This window comes from Seriola aureovittata, chromosome 21 (assembly GCF_021018895.1).
Source record: "Seriola aureovittata isolate HTS-2021-v1 ecotype China chromosome 21, ASM2101889v1, whole genome shotgun sequence".
NCBI lineage: Eukaryota > Metazoa > Chordata > Actinopteri > Carangiformes > Carangidae > Seriola > Seriola aureovittata.
This window is the reverse complement of record NC_079384.1, coordinates 16,057,092-16,079,687: the sequence shown is the minus strand read 5'-3', so window position 1 is coordinate 16,079,687 and position 22,596 is coordinate 16,057,092. Positions and strand designations below refer to the sequence as shown.

General features: G+C 42.0%; 1 protein-coding gene across 1 annotated transcript in view; it reads right to left on the bottom strand.

Annotated features, from left to right (window-relative positions):
* sema4gb (sema domain, immunoglobulin domain (Ig), transmembrane domain (TM) and short cytoplasmic domain, (semaphorin) 4Gb) overlaps positions 1-22,596 on the bottom strand; it is a 41,436-nt gene that overhangs the window by 15,128 nt on the left and 3,712 nt on the right. The window contains exons 2-9 of the mRNA XM_056366239.1: positions 21,212-21,486; positions 7,371-7,519; positions 6,866-6,928; positions 6,446-6,544; positions 6,262-6,355; positions 5,340-5,453; positions 4,785-4,939; positions 777-952 (exon numbers count right to left, since the gene is read on the bottom strand). Of these exons, the coding sequence (XP_056222214.1) occupies positions 777-952; positions 4,785-4,939; positions 5,340-5,453; positions 6,262-6,355; positions 6,446-6,544; positions 6,866-6,928; positions 7,371-7,519; positions 21,212-21,356 (995 nt within the window). The 5' untranslated portion in view covers positions 21,357-21,486. The remainder of the gene's footprint in view (positions 1-776; positions 953-4,784; positions 4,940-5,339; positions 5,454-6,261; positions 6,356-6,445; positions 6,545-6,865; positions 6,929-7,370; positions 7,520-21,211; positions 21,487-22,596) is intronic.

The window sequence follows — 22,596 nt, the reverse complement described above, 5'->3', positions numbered from 1 at the left end:
TTAATAGATAGAACCAGTAGAGACAGACAGGAAATTCAGCAGAGAGTAAGGGGATGACATGCAGTAAATGGTCTGGCTGGCTGGGAGTCGAAGTGGGGACTCAGGGCATTAGAGCCCATGTGGTATGTGCCCTAACCGTTCAGCTATCAGGCCGTCCCTTAGATGCAATCTTACAATGACATAAAACAGAGAAAAGCATGTAACCCCACAGTGGAGAAGCTGAAATCAAAAAACGTTTTGTTGTTTAGTAATTTTCTGTTGATTGACTAATTAATTAATTGGACAATCATTACAGCACAACTCAATTCTTTTATCCAACCTCTACATAAACCTGGCCTCTATTTATCTTAAAATGATATAACCACATTGTCATGTTATTATGCATCACAGGACTCTCTAAAAGGAGGGGTTAAAACCACAAACAACTTTTGTTTCTTTTTCAATTCAGTTAAGGGAAATGTTTATCCTTCTACCATGTGCACAAAAGCTCACACCAGTGCTTGACCTCACTAATGATCTTGTGGCTTGCTGTGCTTGTAGTTTATTCTTTCAGGTTGTGTATTTTTTTTTTTTTTTTTTTGCTCACAAAGTAATCGCTGTTTAACTTTAAGGTTTCAATTCCTTACACCAAATGCTGTAGTGGATAACTAAACAAAACACTCTTCATTTTTTCTACAAAGACAGATGATATAAATGAGAAATGAGAGATCGCATTGAGTTACTGAAGCTGGCGGAACAGAGGCTCGCAAAGACGTGACTTTAACATAGTCTCTTACCATTCCAGGCCGAAGATGCCGTAGAAAACGCTGCTTTGAGCGTCCCGACCCTGCAGGACAAACACACTGCGCAGGATATTGAGGTGCAGCTCATACTCTGGGACTGAACACACCATCCTGGCCTTGAGAAAGGAGGTCCACTTCCTCTGCAGGGTCCTCTGGCCACCCCAGTCCGTCTGCAGACACAGGAAGACAGCGGATGAATGACTGGATGGATGGATGGATGGATGGATGGATGGATGGATGGATTTTCCAATCACATAAATCCACCCACTCTCATATATCATATACACATCAATGCCAAGTAATCTGAGACTGCATTACAGTAACACACATAAAGATATAACCAAAAATATAGGAATGAAATCATAATGTACACATAATTATACACATACATAAAAACAGACGAGGCAGAGAGTCTTATGAAAGTGGAGCTGAAATGTTAGAGTATGCCTGCTTTAGCAGATTTGCTCTAATTGCGTTTCAGTAACACTGGGAGGCGAGGCTGCGAGAAATCTCTCCCTAAAAGAGTAATTTAGCACACCTCATTTAAAAGAGAGGGGGAGAAAAAAGCGGTGGAGACGACCTCCTCTTCTCTTATTTTGTTTATCTGAATTATAGTGCTTCATCTTTCTTCATTTATGTCTTTCGCAGAGATCCGTCGCTCTGCCTGCCTCCGCCTCCCACACAAAAAGGCAAAGCAGCTTAAGTCAACATAAGTATCTAAAACACAAAAGCCTGCATTAGGAACACTTCCATCAATAATACCAACTCTGTTATTTGGTATAAGAGAAACACAAAGGGAGGGGAAGGACTGCAGACAAATGCATCCACTATTGGGGTTCGTTCTTCTCTGCAGAATGAAGTCTCTAGAGAGCTGCCGTTGGCAGGGATGTTAGTGAAGCAGTGGCAAGATGGATGCTATTGAGAAAACAACATAAAAGGTTCTTATAGAGATGGATGCAAGGTTATTATTGTGGAAAGAGCTAAAGGGAGGCACTGACAGATTACAATCTACGTCAGTCAAACCAGCGTCTGGGTCATCGGGCTGTCATGACGTAAATCCAAAGGAGTCGAGAATCAAATCATAGCACTGTAAAGATATGCCTGTAGGGACATCAACCCTGGAGGAGACGATGGAGACTGTGATGCTGTTTGAGCAGGAAGTGAGGTTGATTTTCTGAAGTTATAACAGAGAAAAAAAGACAATCTTCTTTCTTTCTTTCATTCTTTCTTTCTTTCCTTGGGATATATGAAGGTGAATATTAATTAAAGTCAGAGTGGCACTGAGAAGGCCTTGTTTTCATGCCATTTACACTCTTCTGCGCGAAAATAGGTCATGATCGCAGAGGAAGTCGATGCAGTCTGGGCTGGGAAGTGGGAAACAGAAGAGAGTGCGACTAGTTAGGCAGATACAAAAATGGCAGGTCTTCAGCGGTTTCAGGCCAGAGGCGACTGCCAGGGCACAATCTGCGGATCTGCCTCCAACCAGCGTGGTGCGTTCTACGCTGCCACGAGGGGCAAAGCCGGGGACCGGCTCGACATCTGCATGCGCTGCTGTGGCCTAGTTCAGACTGAGTTATTACACTCTCGAGTGCTCTGACAACTCCACAGCGCTGGTGAAGAGAGGAGCCTAGACCTTATTTCCAGAAATGATGCAGAGAGAATCACAAGAAGATGAACTGTCAGAGAGTATGGGATTAAAAAAAAAAAAAAAAAAAATGTGAGAGGGATTATTTCACCTGCAGCAGTTGTGTATCACCTTTTGGGAAAAAAAAATGTGCATTGATGTATTTAAAAATGTGCACGCACCAGAAGAAAAGACAAATATGATTTAGAGATATAGCTGCAGAGTCATTTCCTTTTTTTCATTCTTTCTTGGGGCAAAATGTGTGCACAAGTAACTTCAGAAAAGCTACACAAAAACTCAATTTAATGCATAACAGAAACAGAGGAGCGACTCACAGCTACAAAAATAAAAAGCAAGCCCCTCTCAGATATGCGCCTTGTTACGTAAATGTCACAGCGGTTTAACTTGTCATCTCACGTCTGAACAAGTGCCAGAGTCACTTCTACATAAAAGTCACGGCGGCGATTACAAGGTCGGACCTTGTAAAATTTCCATATCAATTTCAACATGGCAAGTGTGAAGTGAACACTGTCAGATTAACATAAAGGCTGCAGCGGCACAAGGTGAAACATGCAGAGAGAGAGAATGAACCCCACCTCATTAAGAGCAGTGTAGCAAATATGCTGCATCAGTCAGTCTTAATTTCTTATTCACAAAGAAAATCCAACCACTAAAATAAAAGCCCTATACTTCCTCTACATTTCGACTAAATGAATATCTAGCAAAACATTTTACATACAGCATGTCAGCAAATATCAGATTCATTCAGTGATTGTACACAGTTGGACATTATAAATGATAAATTATGAATTAGAATTCTATACTGAAACTGATGAGAAAATGTATTTTTACTGAATTCGCTGAGAGAAACAATTGTTACGTTAAATACATTTTAAAATCTTCAGATACAAGAAATTAAGTTATACATCTTTGGGAATTTTTTAGAATTATTAGCTCCAGATGGTTCCAAACATAAAAGAATAGCCAATCACACTGTTACCTACGAGAACCATCTCCCATTGACTGGTCTGGGCAGTTTAAAGTTTGTCTCCAGACATGTTTCAAACCATGTAAAAATACTCTGCTGTGATTAATATTTTGTTTAACATGTTTTTCCCACATAAAAAGTTAAAAAAGTTGTAGTTGCATCTAAGTTGTATCTACATAGTTAGCGTTAGAGGAAACAGAGTGACTTAGCCACATGTTTGAGTCTCAGTCAGACCTAGACTCAGATGAAGAGTCTGTTCTGCACCAAAATCAGTGACTAAAAGACATATCAGAGCGGTGATCATAGTTAGCATCTTTTATTTGTTTAACTTGTTTGTTAGCTTGTAACTGGCAGTGGCTAACACAGTGTTAGCTGCTGTGCTAATGCAAACTCTCTCTCTCTGTACTAACGAGGTTTCAGGTTTATTTTGCCTGCCCCCCCCGTCCCCCCCGTCCCCGCAGTTTCACAGGAGGTTTGTGATGTACGTTTTTTTTGAGACTGTCATTGGTTCACTGCAGTTCCAAAGTGGAAATAGTCAGTTATGACTGCTCATGATATGTCTTGTTTCATATAAAAAAAACACCATATGGAACTTAACAAGGTTAAAAACTTTTAACTCACTCTGATTGGATGTTAAAACTAGATTCTTAACTGGTTATTCAATAGGTAGCTTTCTGATTCATTCATTCATTTACTCTCATAGATTCATGTAAGTTCTTGTCACAGTCTCACAAAAGGCATAAAAATACTGTGTGAAGTTATTTCACAAGCTCAGAGTCTTTCAGACACTTTTTTGATTCCATAGAAAAAACTGCAACAGTGATTTCAGTACAACAGCACACTGTGATGGTAATTACACCACCATGTATGGGATGAAAGGAACTACAGGGAAGGCAACAGAGAGGAAGAGGGACCTCTAGGAATGGTTGCTGGGCATGCTGTCTAGACGACTGGAGATGCTGATCGCAAGTGAAATGAGGTGAGAGCAGGAGGAGAGGAAGGGAGGGCAATAAAGAGAGGCAGAGGGTTTGCCACTGGAGGTGGAGGTTGGTGGGCTTTTAGTAGTTTGCCTGGCAACAGTGGCGACAGAAAGAGCCGTCGTCAGTGAGGAAACCAAGATTAGAGGAGCCCAACTGCAGCTTCATTCAGCACTGAAATAACAGTAAGAGTGAAAGAACAGAGAGTCTCCATTTACATTTCTCTCTGTATCAGGGACATAAAACATTAAATAATCCTGCTGTTGTTGCACTGCCAACTTTTCTCCTCCCTCTGTTCGTTCCACAACCTTGCGGGCACTAAAAATCTCTTGTGTGAGTTTTTTTTTTAGGGTTTCAACTTTTTCAAACCCAGTGAGACTTTAATACTGTTTGGTTGAGCTGGTCTCTCTGACCTTGCAGACTCGGGCGACCCTTGACACCTTGGTCTGGCTCGGGTAGGCGATCTGCTCCTGGCTTCTCTCCGTGAAGAAGAAGTATATCTTGTCGTCGTCACCGATGGAGCTGTTGATGCTCTCCTTCAGCAGCACGGAGCCAACAAAATCAGCCTCTGTATACACACACACACACACAAACAAACAAAGACATGCACACACCCATTACACACAAAAAGATCCACATACCCAAACACAGACCTATTAGCAGCCTAGGAAGTGTCTCCTTGGAAACTAAAGATGGAGCTTTTAAGTATGATTGAATTGCCACAACTAAGCCAGTTAGAGCTGCAGTGCAGTGCAGTCTTTGAAGTGATTTTTTATTCTATAGGGGAATGGGTTTTTGTAGAAGCAGCAAAACATCTGAGATAAAAAACATACAAAATTTGAATGAGGTTTGGTCTATTCAGTGGTATACTGTAAGTTGAATTACATAAACCAGCGTTTGACTGCAGTCATTTGTTGATTTTTTAAAAATTTCTTTATGAAATATGAGGTTTCGTGTGTTGTATTTACCCAGAAGCCACCGGGTTGGGGCCTCCTCTGTCCTGAGCGTGGGGAAGGGGAAGTTTCTGCGCACGTCCGGAGAGCTGCGAAACTCGTACTGAGAGGCCGTGAACATCTCGCCGTCTGATCGGCACATCACATCACATCACACAAGTTTGTTAGTGGAGCATCGACAAAGAAAGAAAGGATGTGAATGAAAGCTGTTGGCAGATATTCATAAATGGTAATTAGACATAGAGCCCAGTCTGCTTAAGCTGTTAAAAACTGAATCAAGCGAGTGTTTTGATTTCGTCGTTTATGCAACACTCGCGCTGAAAGAGTTTTTGGTTGCTGTAATCAGTCCTCTTGTCCGGACTCCAGCAAAATGATCCCCTTACTAACAACCACACTGTAAGAGGTGTGGGAACTAAATCTGCAGCCCTTCTTCTGTGCATAAATGATTTCCAAAGTTCATCTGAAGCTAATCTGAGGCTGAATTCGACTGATTGATTCGGTGTCATCTTAGCAGTCGAGTGACGGTTTATTGTAGGTGTTTTGTCCCTGTAACAATAATAATCGACCTTTTTTTGTGTCCTTTACAAGGGGAAAATAAAGATCGACATTTCATTTAAGGCAACTAAAAGCTCAAAGAACATAACTAAAAGAAATAAACCACCGTAAACTAAGTGAAATGAGTGAAACAACAATAGAAAAACAAAATATAGGACTAAAATTATTAAAATGTAATGTGTCCATCCAGTCCAAGTATGCCTATATTGTTCTTGCTTGACTGATTGACCATGATGTCAGTGTGATATAATCAGTTCGGTGCCGTTTATCAACCTCTTCCCTGCCTCTTCAGTCAAATAAGGTTCAGGTGCTGCTGCCTGTGCGCCGCTTTGACCACACCAACAGATGTAGGAGAGATTAAATGGAAATTTGGGAAGCGTACCCACAAGGAGGCCAGTGTATCCTTTCGCCGGGTCATAGGGACATCTGTCTCTGCCCTCCTCGAAGCCTGAGGAGAAGCTGAACCGCTCCGCATCCTGACAGAAGAGAGCGGGGAGAACAGCAGATTAATCATTTTGTTTGACGTCAACTCGAAAGCTAGAAATGAGATCGTACGAGCTTCTTACTATATAAGCGCAGAGCGGTCTGAAGGCGTTTGTTCCACAGACGTACAGGTGAGTCTCGTTGTACCGCTGCAGGAAGCGGATGTGATTGTAACACTCCGACTGCGGAGAGCGGAGAACAAACAGCTTATTTCCGGCTCTGCAAAAAGCAAGACTGGAAAGAGAACGTCGACCACCCAGTCCACCTCAAGCACAAAGGGCTTTTTTTTTCTTTTAAATGCTTAACCTCCCAGTTTAGTTTCTCAGGGAAAGTGGATTAAGAAGCAATTGAAAGGATTATCCACCTTTTTGCTGTCAGAGGCATTCTGCACATCACAAAGCAGAATTGTTTAATTCACGTTCTCCAGTAATAACTCAATAAGCGAAGACTTCAGCAGAGGAAGGGGCTGAAATAATAAAGAGTGGAGAGCTGCAGCCGTGTACCTGATTGTCTCTGCCTTTGTTTAGGCACTGCTTCTTCTGTTCAGGGGAAGCATCCCAATCAATCTGCAAACAACAGGAGGTAATAAGCGTGAGTCAGCCCGCTCGATAAATAGGGAGGAGAAACAGATAAATATAAAGATCTCTATATGGACAGAAAAAGGGAGAAATAAAGAAGAAAACAAGTGTGTGTGTGTCTGTGTGTGTGTATGATAAACAGGAAGAGAGAGAAGGGCAGTGCATTTCATTTTCTGGCTGCGTCACTCAGCTCTGACTCTCCTCAGTAACCCTCGAATAAATGCCTGGTGCATTTAATCCGATATCCATAAAATTGGAGGAACACAATGGGATTTGTCCAATCTGCTTAAGGCTATTATTAGTTTGTCCTCTTTTAGAAAATGGGAAGGAAAAAAAAAAAATAAAAAACTTGTGAAATGAGGTTTGCAGTTTCTTTGTCAACGGCGGCAATTACATGGTGATCTGTGTCTCGCAGCGTCCTGGCACTCACCGTGAGGTTCGCAGGTGTGGAGATGTTGGAGGTGTTGAGTGCGTACAGAGCTCCTCCGCCTCCCACGTACAGCAGGCCGGACTCCTCCTCCAGCAGGAGGGTGCTGTAGTTCCGGGAAGAGCCGGTGAAGCGGGCGCTGCCCAACAGACCTGCAACAACAAAGGTTTTTCTTAGTCAGACGGGGGAGTTCAACCTGGTGTCAAGAGTTTGTGAAAACCCCTTTTCCTGTTTCAACATGACAGTGCCCCCATACACAAAGCCCGGTCCACAGCCGTTGAACCATTTTCTGTATCAGGTCGATCCTGTAACGTCTCTGTTGTTGTGGGCAATGTTGCAAATGAATTATCGTGTGTTTACTTCACTCGATATCATCAGATACACAAGATGGCCAAAAGTATGTGGACGAGGTGTACTTTTGGAGAATCCAACTTGTGAGATAGGAATCAGGATTACAGCTGCAACGATTTGTCACTGGATAATGGATTCATCATTTCAGTGTAGTGTAGTATTGGTATCAGCACAGGTACCTTTCCAAACAATATCCAGCTTTGTATTTACAGTATGTACAGTTTCTCTTGACTTCACACTCCCAGAGTCTACACAGCTTAATATGAGCATGCTTAGCGTGACTGGATGATGTTGAGACTCAACAACAGATCTGGGAGATGGCAGGGGTGGGGGGTCGCTGGTGTGATTGCTGAGAGTGCTGTCGAGAGGGAATGTGGGGATGGGGGCACAGGGGAGATGAAATTTTAGGGCATTCAGCAGGAATTGTGCCCCAGTACTGCCAAATCGCATCAGCAGTACTGCGACAGCATCATCATCATCACTGCTGTGTGGGTATGTAAGCGTGTGCGCGCGTGTATGTGTGTGTGTGTGTGTGTGTGTGTGAATGAGGGTGATGGGGGAGGGAGGTACACGCAGTAAGTGGGCCAAATTAGGGTTAGCTCTGTCACTGAATACTATGTGTTTCTAAAGTAAAATAGGATGTATTTCAGTTGTCAATCTTTTGTCCTTGGTGCAGAAAACACTTTTTATCCATCACAAAATAATTGGCCTGGTGCACTACACTGAATATTTGAATGCACCCCGGTGTAGCACCTCAGAAATGGGGGCAGGTCGCTCTGCTGCTGTGAGACAGTAAAAAGGAGGACGTTGTTATTTTTCTCTGGGCATGGAAGATCTCCCTCAAAGCAGAAGTAGGTTTACAGAGCTTTGATTTGCATGAAAAGATGGAGATTAATGTCTGATTCAATAAACCTGACAATGCAGAAGAAAACAACACACAGAGAGAACAGCTGTCATTAGAGCAACACAACAGAGTAATTGAAGGTGGATCAACAGCGTTAACAGCTCCCGTCTTTTCCGTTGTGAACTGATGACAGCATGTTCCAGCTAGCAGCAATAAGACAACCTATATTTGTCCCCCACCGATCGATTTGCTGTGGTGTGAGGCCCCGCACGCCTGTCGCGGTTAATCTGTTCTCCCGTTGGTCGTTACCTCTGATGGAGCGATAAGGGGCCAGTGCAGCTGCGATGGCCGGAGGCTCGCAGAGTCACTGCTGGAAGGTTATAGATGATTAACCGGCATGTTATTATATATTCCACGGTTCGTAAACTCCAGTTAAACATATTGAATTAGATCGGTGTCAGCAGTAGTAATATAGTGGCGCTAAGAACAAATATATATAGGCGAATGAGAATAGGAAAAACTCCCAGTACAATGCAGCACAACTCAAATAACACCCTCAAACATTATACATATTTCTCAGGGTGAGTAATACCAGGTATGACCAGTAAGCTGCTTCTATGTCTGGTTTAGTTCCCTTTTAAATCAAGAACTATTTAAACAAAGAATATAATAAAAATGTAATAACTCGACTAAACATTAAATGAGAACTTTTGGTAATTGACAGGTTTTGTTACTGAATGTTGGGTGACATATTTTATTTGGTACTGAAAAAGCACAGCTGGATTAGGAGGGCCCAGGGGTCCGGGATCCCCTGCAGGGATCGGCGACATTTTTTGTTGGATTGTCAATCAAAAAACTGACAGAAAAGAGACAGAAAATGACCACAAAGAGTCACGAAAAACAACCACAAAAAAACAACAACAACACACAAAATGACCACAAAGAGGCACAGAGTGGCAACAAAGAGATGCAAAAAGACAAAATAACTAGAGGAAACACAACAAATGAACACAAATATATGCAAAACTACTAAAAGGTGACACAAAAAGAGCATTAAGAGCCACAAAGAGACAGCAACATAGAGAAACAAAGTGATTACACACGAAGGGATGCAAAACCACCACAAAGAGTCACAAAATTACTAAAAAGAGTAAAAAGAAACCACAAAAGGTTGTGTTGTTTGTAGTCATGTTGTGTCTGTTCCAGTTGGGGGGCCTTGTACATGTCTGTGCCCAGGGGGCCTGTTGTCTCATTATCCATCCATTATCCATGCAAATCCATGCAAAAATGTATTAAGGTGCATTATCCAGCCCATCCACAGACATTGTGCAAAGATGCTGAGTGAAAAATCCTAACACTGATGCTGCTGATACCATCGTTCAAGATCCAGCAGTTTGGATTTAATACAAAAATGTTTTGGCTAAGATTATTAGCAATGGTTTATGCTTCGGTCAATACAGTGTGAGACAAAAAAAAAAAAAGACAGGTTTTGTGTCAACAATCAGGTTTGTATTTGACAGGAAATGTTGTCAAACCAGTTAAAGGATCCTCCCAACTGAAACTGGAATCCCTTTTATTTACGCAAAACAAAGATACAAGACGACAAACGCACACATTCCTCGAGGCTTTGGCGACCCTCAGCTGCAGAGTTACTGATACTTGTAGTGCTCTAATTCACAAAGACCATGATGATAATGAGGATGACAGCAAGTCGCCGACTGCGTTTAATCTTGCGTAATGCAACATGCTGAAAACTGTTTCCTGCCCCTCCACCCCCACCCCCCCCCCCCCGCCATCACATGGAGGGTGTTTTCTCCCCCACATGACTGGCTGCTTGTCTAACTGTCACATGGACACACTGGCTGATGACAGCAGCACTGCGAGAGCCCACTGAAGTCCAGAGACTGAGTCAGACTGCAGTCTCTCTTACCGCCCACCTTCCTCCCTGCCGGCCCTTTTCTTACCGGCTCTATCACTGACAGCCAGGCGACTACAGGGGCTCCTCTCACTGGTCAGTAATTAGGTTATTACCATACTGCCTCTGTCATACCTGTCACACTGATTATACACAGGACAGCCAGAGAGAATGACACTGCGTGTACAGCTCCTGCTAGAGGAAACCCTCAGCTAAAGTTTCAAAACATCCACTCTGCACTATTCTTGAGAGCGGTGACATTTAAAAAAAATGCAGCATATTAACATCATTAATCATCAAAACATTCATTTAGAGCCATTAGTGTAAATATTGCGAGCCACTGCGTCTCATAAAAAGTCGTAAACAAGCCAACAGTCTCAGTAGATCACTTAAACTGCCACATTTCACACCTGAAATATTGGTAATACTGCACAATCATGCACAAACAGCTAAGTTCAGCTCAACGGGTTCAGTGGGTCAAAGTTGAACCAGGAAGTAAGTGTACAGTCTGTGTTGGACTTTTGAAACATAATTTTTGAGGACTCTATGGTTGAATTTCTGGTGTTTCTACCTATAATCTGTCATTTCCACTTTCTCACGCCATCCCCACATTCACAACTGTGACGTCAACGTGCTTTCAGCTGATCACTCCCTGGACGCTGCTCTTTAAAGTATCACTGAAGTGTCGCCATTCTGCTTTTTCGGATCTGCTGTCTTGCGGCATACCTCCTGCCCGTCGCCTCCATGAGCGTCCAGGATGATTCATCTGAGAATTTCCATCAACCATCTGCTGCTGACTTTACTCCAACACCATTGGCAACTAGAGTCCAGAGGATCTTGCCCTATCTGCCATCTTCATATGTGCCTCAGCTTATATTAATGAGGATGCGTCACATTAATGTGGTCTAATGGGCAAAGTTTATCTCTATGGCTAACCTCAGTAACTGCTGATATTTTGTGCACCGTCACTTCTTTTTAGCGAAGCAGTATGAGGTGAGCAGTATGTCTTAACCAGTAGGAAAGACTAACTATGAATATAAAACCTAATTTTTATAAATGAAATTATACAATTATCCTTTAAAATAGTTTGTCTTTCTTCGTCCCTTTAATTCCCAGCATCAAAGGTTCAATTCTAGTGAACTGAACTTCCTAAGGAACTGTCACAGCTGCCCCCTACAGTAGCAACAAGAGCAAAAACTTATGTAACTTTCAATGAAATCTACAGATGAGACTCTGTGACCGGCACCTATTATTTCTCAGAGCCAGTCAGCCTCAGTCAGATTTCAGTGAGCAATGAGCAGCTCCTCTGACACAGCCAAAGGTCAGGACACGCTGGGGGATAAAGGATGTAAGGGGGGGGGGCTCTGGCAGCAAGGGGTAGGAGTCACGCAGCAGGACACCCTCTCCACCATACACACGTATAAACACATAAAAAGACACACACACACACACACGCATAAACACACACTTAAGTAAGCACAGGACATATCGATAGGCAACACAGAGGAGGAGGGAGGCAGAGAGAAACGGAATGGAAAAACATAAACACATAAAAATGTGTATAAGACTCAGACCACAAGGTAAAGTTCAAAAAGACTAAGCCTTTTTTACTGGAAAGCCAGGCAGTCACATACACAGATAATCAGTCTGAATCAAACTAACAAATCCAGGCAGGAAGCAGGCGACAATCCAAAAACCAGAGAACAAAGCTAAGTCAAAAACTACAGAGACTAACACTGGAAAGCAATGAACACATGGGGAGGAAGAAAGACAATCTGGCAGGAGAACAGGGAAACCAGGGGAGTATATACGGTATATATATATATATATATATATATATATATATATATATATACAGGGTTGGCTGAGGGGAAAAGCAGGGGCAGGTGAGTAATTGGAAGCAGGTGTGGATGATCAAGGGAACAGGAGACAACACGAGGACAGGAACTGAAACTACAGGCCACATGAGTACTTCAAAATAAAACAGGAAACACATCAGGCGATGATTAACGAGATGTTACAAGGAGAACATTGCTTATTCTCCGAGATCACGTTAAAAGACAGAGTTATGCAAACACAATGGAAGCCCAAGGCTGTGGCATGATCCACCGCTCGTGAGTCATCCAAGAGTGAGCAAAAGCCTTGGTTTCTATCTTATAAAAATAGTGGCTGCGTGATATAACAAGCACAGTGCTGATGAGAAGGACCGCGGTGACGTACGCAATGTCCCCAGCCCCAAGGGAGCAGAGTGGCCTTGCTCTCAGACCCGGCGTGATGTGACTGTGTGTTGTTTTTTTACGCCACTCGATCTCACCCAGATGTATGAAAGAGAAGATCAACGTTGAGTTTAACCTGAATCTCAGGAGTGAAAATCAATGGGGTGCAATTACAGATGCGCTTTAAAACCAATCTGTCAGCTATCTGTGGAGAAATAAGGAAAGAAAGCACGCTTTTGTTTTTTCAGAAAGTGTACAGTTTCTACTCTGTGTAGAGACACAACCACACACTTGTATAAAAAAAAAATGACACAAATCACATTTTAATTCCAAATCTTATTAAGATTTGGTTCAGTTTAAGCCCAAAAATAACTTCAGGACTTTGGAACTGTTTGGGCTATATAACAAAAACTGACTTGACTTGTGGAGAAGTGGAGAAACGGGCCTTTATGTTTGCTGCCTGCTCCGACAGCAACATGCTTCAGTCAGACATAATACCTTCAGTAAACAATGTCTTTTAAAACTACTCTATGATTTACATGTGTCAGTGTTTCTTGACTAAATTAATCAAATTGACTCATTTATTATTAACGGATTTATTTTCGACATGAGTGTTTTGATATTCCTTGTGATGTTATTTCTATCAGTTTCAATGATCCCTCTGAACACATCTGATTATTTTCTTCATATCTTTATCAGGCTATTTCTGTTTTATTAATTCCATACTGTAATTTGTTTAGGTGAAGTTATTATTATCATATATATCATTTATCACTGACTGACTGAAGAAGAACTGAATAGTTTTATTCATATCAAAATTTGTTAAATTAAGAAGTAAAGTTGCAAAACCAAAACAATAAGCCAAAGGGCACTAAAGTGCAAACTCTGTAGAACTGAGGAGAAGTGATGATACCTCTCTGTGGGTTCGTAACTAGGAGATACCACTTTCACGTTAAATATTTTTTCTTTTCTTCATATAAAAATATCGATGAGTGCAGCTTTAAAGATTCAAACATAACCAATATGAAAACATAGGACTTCAACATTTAACAACATTTTTATCAGCATTAGCATGATTAAGCAGTAAGCCACACACACACACACACAGACACACACACACACAGACACACACACACACACACACACACACACACACACACACTGTACCTTGTGCTTTGCAACAAAATCAATGAGGAAAGTCAACAGAGCGCTGAGGGGCGCCAGAAGCCTCTCAGCCTGTTAGCTGGTTTCTATTTACTGTTGTCTTCATGTATGCACGTGTATGTGTGTGTGTGTGTGTGTGTGTGTGTGTGTGTGTGTGTGTGTGTGTGTGTGGGTGTATGTGTATGTGTATTTGTGTGTGAGTGTGTATGTGTGTTTGCGTTGACACAGACCTATTTTTGTACATCATTGGATGAGGGGAAGACATCAAAACTACTGACCCTTAGTAACGTCTGTCAGTTTTTCCAGTGGGTACACACACGCGCACACACACACACACACACTTTACACTTATTCCGCCCTTCATCTGTCTCTTGGTCTTTTGAAAGTTAAGAAATGTCTGTCAGCGAGTCAGAAGATCTGAGCAGAGCGTGTTGTGTGTTTTTCCCCCCCGAGTGACTGTGACTCAACACTGAGCCGTCACAGGTGGTGCGTCCAGAATGCGCTCACTTACTCTCAGACATGTTTGTAATCCTCCATGTGGGGTCCAAGACGATAGTAAATCCACTGTATATTTGTGTGTGTGTGTGTGTGTGTGTGTGTGTGTCACCACAGTCATCAGGGTGTGTGACTTCCTATGTGAGTCATTGACTGATCACTATGGAGAGCATGTGACACACACACACACACACACACACACACACACACACACACACACATGCTTACAGAAAAGATTTGGGAACAAATGCTTGAAGGAAAAACTGACTTAACCTCTTTGGACAGTGTCAGAATTGTCAGTTGTCGTCAACTCTGTCCACATTATGTAAGCATCTCTTCACATCTTTACCATGCGCAAGAGTCAGTAAACATGAATATGTGTTATGTAAGGAATAAGACACAACTGGGTGTCCTGCATGGTGTACGAAAATAGACGACAAAGATCGCAAAGCCCCCTCTGTTATTATATAGTCTATTATTTTACACATGTGGAAGTGAGTTGTCGAGCTCGCAGCAGTTAGTCCAGGCAAATACAAAAGCACGAAGTTTGTTTGTGGTCTGTTTAATCCATGGTTAGGATAATTTCACTGGGGCAAAAATACTGTTGCTATGGTTACCTGCAGTTTACAATGCAATATTATTGGCCACGCCACTGAAGTGGAAATTTGTCTTTGATTGCACCTCAACAGAAGACAGGGGATGTCAGAGATCATTATTATTATTTTCATATTCTTGTATTATTATTGTGTATAATGGACAAAGAGAAAGAGGACGTGTGTTTACAGAGTCATGTGTTGAAATGGAATTACATATGTGTCAAATTTAAATAAGTCAACTAGGGCTGCATCTAAAGAACAATTAATCTGCTGATTATTTTCTCGATTACTCTGCTGATTATACTCTCAATTATTAATCATTTAATCAATTATCAAAATAAATCTCTTTGTCGAACGATTAATAAACTAATTGTTTTACCTCTAAAAGCAACATATAAAACAACAAACAAGCGTTATTGATTGGCAGTGGGTGGGAAAACACACAAACAAAAGATAAAACTTCGTATTTCATATCAAAACTACATTGGGCATTGTTTGCTTATTGATTAAGATCGGGGATTAAACACCTGCCAGCCAATCAGTAACAAGTATTTTACATAACTATGGTACACATGGTAATATAAAGTGCACTCATCTATATGTGTGCCTCTATCCTTAAAGGTTTACTTCACCCATATTTTATCCCTTTCCTCTGCTGGTTTGGCTCCATCCGGTAGTTTTGGTTTCATCTGCTCACGTTTTGAGATGTACATAAATCGCAGAGATTCCTTCCTCCACTCCAGTTCACAGGAGGTAAGTGGAAATTCAGAAAAAAAAAAAAAAATAAGATGAAAAAATTCAACAGCAACATCTTTTTCCCATTATGATGGATACTCCAAAGCACTCACTGTCAACAGCTGTCAGTGGGACTGTTTCCTCCGTAAAGGGTAGATCCACCGAGAGCCGTTCACAGGTCTGAAGTTCACAGGTCTCTGTCTGGTGTTTTTTTGTCACCAGACAGTGTGTGTGAACTGTGAAGTGCAGGAAAAATGACATGTATTTCTACTGTTTTTGACCATGACTGGACTGCCTGTTAATCGGTGGTGCATCACGCTGCTGTTGCTGTCACTGTTCTCTTTCCATTTGGGCTGAAAACACACTGGATCAGATCAAATTATCCACAGGTGTATTGGGACTGAGCCAGGCTGTCAGATTCAGATAGCGTCAGGTTTAGGTTGATTGACGACACCAATATATGTGTAAAAATAGTACAACATGTCAGATTTGGTTAGGGTTAGAATGATAAAGCTCTGAACTTATTTCCACCGTTGTCCCTGGTGATTACACAGCTCACCAACCTCATCAAGACATTGAACGTCCAACATTAAGATATTAGAAAATGAGGCTGTAGAAAAGCAAATCTTATAAATAACTAATTGATCTTTTCAAACCCGAACCTTGAACCGTAAAGTAAAATTGTCAAAGACACATTAAAAGCCAATCAGCAGCATAAAAGACATTGGTTGTTTAACATAATTCAAGAAGTAAATATAATTGGATTTAAAGTTTATATTGAAATGTTAATATCTCCACCTTCTATCAAAGCAAAGCCTGAGCATTAGCAGCTAAAAGTTTGACTCCTCCTTAATTCCTCCTTATTCCATTCAATAGCACCAGAATACAGGAAGTCTGACCATCTAGTTAAGTTTGCTGCAGTGACTCTGGTGTTATAACCCCCCCTCAGAGTAATCAGAAAGTATACACTTTTATGTAAAATCCTATAATGTTATTTAAGTATGACTGCCATGATCACATAATCAAAGTAATAGTAACTAAAGGTTTTCCATTTTCCACAAACAAAATTGAAAAGAAAAGTCAGAGACAGATATCTTGGCAATAAATCCAAACCTCTGCATTTTTTAATTCAGGTGAACGGGTCCTTTAAACTGAGAATTCAAGTTTTAACATGAACATTAATGTTTACCCAAAAATGTCAATCAACCTTTTTTTTTTTTCAGGAATCTCATGGTTTAACGAAAAATAGGACCTTACCACTCTGAGATATGCACTCAGTTCTTCATGAATAAAGTTGTCAGAGAGAGCACTTGTTATTACGTCAAAGTGGCAGTGTTGTGTTTAGCACACTACCAGCGATGACACAAACACAATACCTCCTTCAGAGCTTGTCTCGGAGCCAAAACTTTCATAGGACTCTGTTCGACCAGCGAGACTGCAAAATGAGATGAAAGACAGCCAAGACTTTCATCTCTGAAAAGAAAAAGCCAACCCCACGTACGACACACAAACAGTTCTTGTGTTGTTTCAGGCCTTGCGCGACGCTATAAGTGAATCACCGATAAGAGCCTGTCAGAATCCCACATCAGCACTATCAAGAAGGGAATAAGATCAAAGCGTCTTGGGAATCTCAGGGTCCAAAGCATGAAATGTCACCACAGAGAGAGAAAAACAAAATGGTGAAAAAACGAAAGGTGGCGTATCAACGCTGTCACACAGCTGAGATAGAGGTTCAACAACTTCTGTCAAAGCAGCCGAGGCCGAGCTGATAATGTGAGTAAATCATCAATGTTTTCTGTGTTCAACACGCAGTGGATGCAGCTGCTCAGGCTGTTTGTTAAGACAATAATAGACTTGGCTGAACAGTAAATTGGTGACTATCACTGCATGGCCCGTCTCCTCAGCGCTGTAATTGCCATACTGGATAAAGAAAACTCTTCATCTACAAAAGAGCATCAAGCTGGGAGGCGTTATTACCACCATCACAATATCAACAGTGCTAACAATAAGGAATTTCACTACCAAGACCTATTTTGCTATCCCAGCTTGTCACAGCAGCAACAGACAACTTACAGTATATCAATATTTCAGCACTGCATTACTTCAGGTCTGGTGGCACGGGCAGGAAAAGCCAAAGCAGGCAGCCCACGGGCAAGACAGCCGAGTTCAGAACGTGGTCAGGCATTAATCTCACCTCTGGGAAAAGGAAAACAGCCGCCATCCTGTCACGTAAACACACAATCTATCTCTATCAAATTTACCTATTAAAGCTGCACATACTGTACATATGACTAGATTCTAGGGCTGTATTACAACTTTAATGGATTAATCATAGAACGGACATGATTATGATATAAAAACCCAAGTTGAAAAAAAAATTTTTTTTTTAACTGTGATATTGCTTTTTCTTAAACCTACATTATTTGATTGTTTTGGCTATAAAGGGAGAGAACATGATAGCAATTAGCCGGCTATTTGCTCATCCAGTAGACACTGAGCAACATTAAAATTCATTTAGAGTCATATTTCTGTCCACTCGATAAATATAAGTCCCATATTCACTCTCCTTTTAGCTCTGTTATGGTCTCCACCACTTCTTGAGGGAAATATGTGGCTCTTTAGCTGCTAAATGCTCCACTATGTTCACCAGCTAGTTGCTAACTGTGTGTGTTTGTTGTTTAGTTTTGGGTAGATAGTGTTGAGAGGGTTTATTAAGACAATTTTTTTTCCTGCTGCTGCTGCTGCTGCTGCAGGACAATAACAGAGGTGAGACTAAACCAAAACAGGACCAGTAAAGATGTTAGCCATAAAAGTGAAACAATGAAACTGCAGAGTCAGCGGTAGTTCTCTCTGGGTTTATCGCTACAGGCACATAAACACTGTCATTTCATTCATTGTTAATATAAATATGTTGATTAGTGCGGCTTTAAGTAAAGGGTGTGAATTCTTCTCCCACCTCTGCTTATTGGACAGAAACATTTATTGAGTCAAATATTATCATTGCAAGCTTCTCACAGTATGCAGGATTCATTTCCTCTATACTGGTTTTTCTGGACCTGGACATTTCCATACAAGAGTGCATAAAGTCATCTCATGTCATTTTCTTTCTTATCAATCTGATCTCCCTCCTATACAGCATGTCCTTGTACTCCCAATTCTGCAGGCCATCTGCAAAGCATACTGTAACTTAATGAGCGCCCCCTCACCCCATCTGAGAAACATAATATAAATCCTCCCACAACATCTCCCATAGGTAGTGACACCCACACATCTCATTTCCACATACAGCAGTGCGCATCCAGCCACACATATCGTCCTTATGAGGGGGAGCTTGCCACCCTTCACCCCCCACCCCCGCCGAGCGACATGTGTCTCCACAAGGAAAGTGACAAGCGGGTGCATGTGTGCAGATTTTCCATGATATGACTGAATGCAAACCCAAATAGCACCTCTCCTCCCACACACAATCATACACACAGGGTACTGGCACGTTCATGGGGACTGATGAAACTCATGCTGACACACGTGCACATCCGCCGCTCTCGCATGCGCTGACACGCCTCCTCTGGTGATTTAAAAAGTAGGTCAAGGACGACTTTCTACGAGGGCAAGGAGAAAAATAAAATCTGCGATGACAGACTGGCTCTGGCTGCGTCGCAGAGAAGTGCCCACAGTGAGGCGGTTATGTATGATTTATAATCTGAGGCAGAGTCAGAGATGTGTAAATAAATACGCGGTGGCATGACGATTTAGAGGCTTTCAGAATAGACAATAAGCTCTGTCTATGATGTTCTTACAAACTTGCTTAATGAGGCCTCATGAATTATTTGTGCTGCCCTGTCTGATGAACTCCTCAGAGTTAATCGAGTGTGTCCTTTTCATTCGGCTGATAAATAACTGTACTGATATTAGGAGTCATTTCAGTGCTGTCATCTCCCAATGGTTGCAGTAAACAGCTCCATAAAAGTAGCTGTAAAAGTGGTGCCACATTCAGTGCATTATGAGGCGAAACTTGAATGTGGAGTTCTCCCCTCTCTCCAGCAAACAGCAAACGTAACATTGCTTTTCAGATCATGAAAATGCACCAGAAAGTAGCAGACAACACAGCAAAACTTGGCTCCTCCTCTGATATATATCTCTGATTGATTGTGATTCAGAACGTCAAGCAGCATATCCTCCCGTCATCTCACACTGCAACACTCACAACAGCCCTTGTGACATTGCACCTGAGAGCTCGGCCGGCAAATAGAGCCAGGCCCGTCCTCTAATAATACTCATCCTCTGAGGACTGAAGAGGAAGTGGAGAGGGGTGGAGTGGAGTGGAGGTAAGAGCGCAGCTATCCGATCAGTCTGCCAGTGCCGGAGTTCCCTTCTCGCTGCAGCTGCAGCGGCAGCCTCTGCCGCAGTGATGGGGAGCGAGGAGAGAGGGAGGGGAAAAGGTGAGCTGGTGGGATGTGAGGTGGGTAAGGTAAAGGGAAGAAAGGAAGGCAGCAGTTCTGGTCGTGTGTTTAAAGTGCCGAAATACACCTATTCAGCAGTATTTTCTGCACGGACACTAATCAGGTCTAATGTGCTCGGGTCCTCTTTTATGAGGGCCTCCTGTCTATTGTTTCATTAGAGGTGTTTGCTGAGCCGTGTGATCTAGGACAGGGCTTGAGAGAGGCGATTAATAACTCTGAGCATGAAGGAGCTGTCTTCAGGGCCAACTTCGAAAACTGTGCCACTTCTTTAGAGGAAGAGGTTGCAGCAGCATCAAATAAGGACAGTGAGGTGAGTGTTTAGTTGGCTTGTGCACATGTGTTTGCATGGATGAATCTAAAAAACAGGGGTTTTTAAAGTCAACAAGCTCCCACACCCTTGGGAGGTAATTATGTTGCCATGTTTTGCAACTATAGTGCCCATAATGCTTTGGGTGGTAGTAGTGGTGGGGGTAGGGGGGGTGGGGTGTTACCATAAATTCAGTGCGTCACGTTGTGGGCTGTATTATGAGCCCTGTTTTTTTTTTTTTTAACCTATATTGGTTTACATTTTTGGCAAATTGGTGACATTTATGTTTGCCATAATAGCTATTAGCACTTCCTGTGTGCAGCGTATCCAATGATACACAAGCGACTATCACTTGATTCTTATGATGTTGAATAAAACCTAAAAACTTGATCATTCTTATGCAAGTCCTGGACTTACACTGAGCATCTCTTTCCTCTGATGTCTAATCAGATTTCCGGTTGTTTATTTGTGGTGGACATTGTGAATAATAATATTCCCTGAAAGTGTAACGCACACTGAACGTGACAATGATGTGTACCATGTTGGTGTGTTTCGATTTGACAGACATGTGATGAGAAGAAGTAGCTGCTGCAGCTCCAACTGCTGACAGTGTTGGTAAACTGCACAAACTCAGCAGACCAAACCACAATAACCAACTTCTCCTCCACATGCACCTTCCCCATTCACTTAACACGGCATCCTCGCCTCATGTCTCTCCCTCCGAAAAACCGATCTAGAAAAATTCTGTTTACCACCCTCACCTTTGGAGACGACGGTTGTCCTGGGAGTGACATCCAAGTCCAGAGAGGGGCTGAAGGGGAAGGCCCATAGCTGTGACAGCCTGGCGAGGAGCAGCAGGAGCAGCAGAAGGAGCAGGAGGGGCTGGACTGACCTCTGGTCTCCCATGTTTACCGCACAGACCTGGGTCCAAGCACAGCCTCGATTGCACTCAATTTGCTGTATACAAACAATCTAAGTGTGAGAAGAGTGTGTCCTCACGTCCAGACTGTTTGATTATCCTCCAGCTGAGAAGAGTCTGCGCGGAGAAAGAGAAAAACAATGTGTGTTAACTAAATGAGAAATGATCCAGCAGACCAAATGAGTTTCTTGTACTGAGGTAGAAGTGCTGTTCAGAGAGATAGATTAAAAGCAGAATGAAGATTTGCAGCACAAACACTCACCCGCCTCAGGGGAAACACTGCACTGTACTGTACTTAATAGTAATATTCAGAGTTCTTGCGTACTCAACCAATACGACAATGTATCAAGAATAGAAGTACAGACGCAGAATAAATGACCTCTGTGACTTCTATGTGATCATAAATGACATTAATATAGATTTGATTGTTTATAATGACACAACAATGTGTGCTGAAAGCAGCATTTCACTGTTTTAGTTGATTGAGGTTGAGCTAGTTCTAGTTCTTTAATCTTTGGGGAGTTATTTAAATGAAACCATCAGAGAAGTTAATAGGCAAAATGTCTCTATTCGTGGAAATGTGACCCAACTAGACTCAGCTGTTCTGTAATGGCTCACAAGCTGAGAAGGCTTAATCTTTAACAACACATTTTTATGTAACATTTTAATCTGAAAAGTAACCAGATGTCAAATTAACAAAGTTTCCTTTGACAAGTACTTGTACGTAAATGATTGTACTTAGTTACTTTCCACTACTGGTTAAAGTAGAATTCAGCAGGTGGCGGGAAACACAGTCAACAGGTCATGGGTGCATCACAAAGCTTTCATCACAGTGACACTTGCTCCTCTTATCTGCGCTTAATGTCCCCAATGAAACATGCATAAAGGATATGATGAACTTTGGCGAAGAGACACACTGTATGAACTTGTTCGACAGCATGAGCATAAAATTACGTGCTGATATGCACGATCACTCCCTGATAACAACCAATTAGCCAAAGTGAATGAGTAAGGTGCTGTTACATAAAAAGACCATTTAAAAAGTTTCGGGAGTTAAATAATGCGCCCCCTGTGATGCGATATTGCAACACACAACTTCATCTCTTAATTAGCTATGTGCACACTGGAGCAGCATGATGGATAATCTAGAGATTAGGCCCCGTGCCATCAGCACAATCTCCGCCTGGCTGCTCGTTCTCTGGCTCTGTCACTGATCAAAGGGTCAAC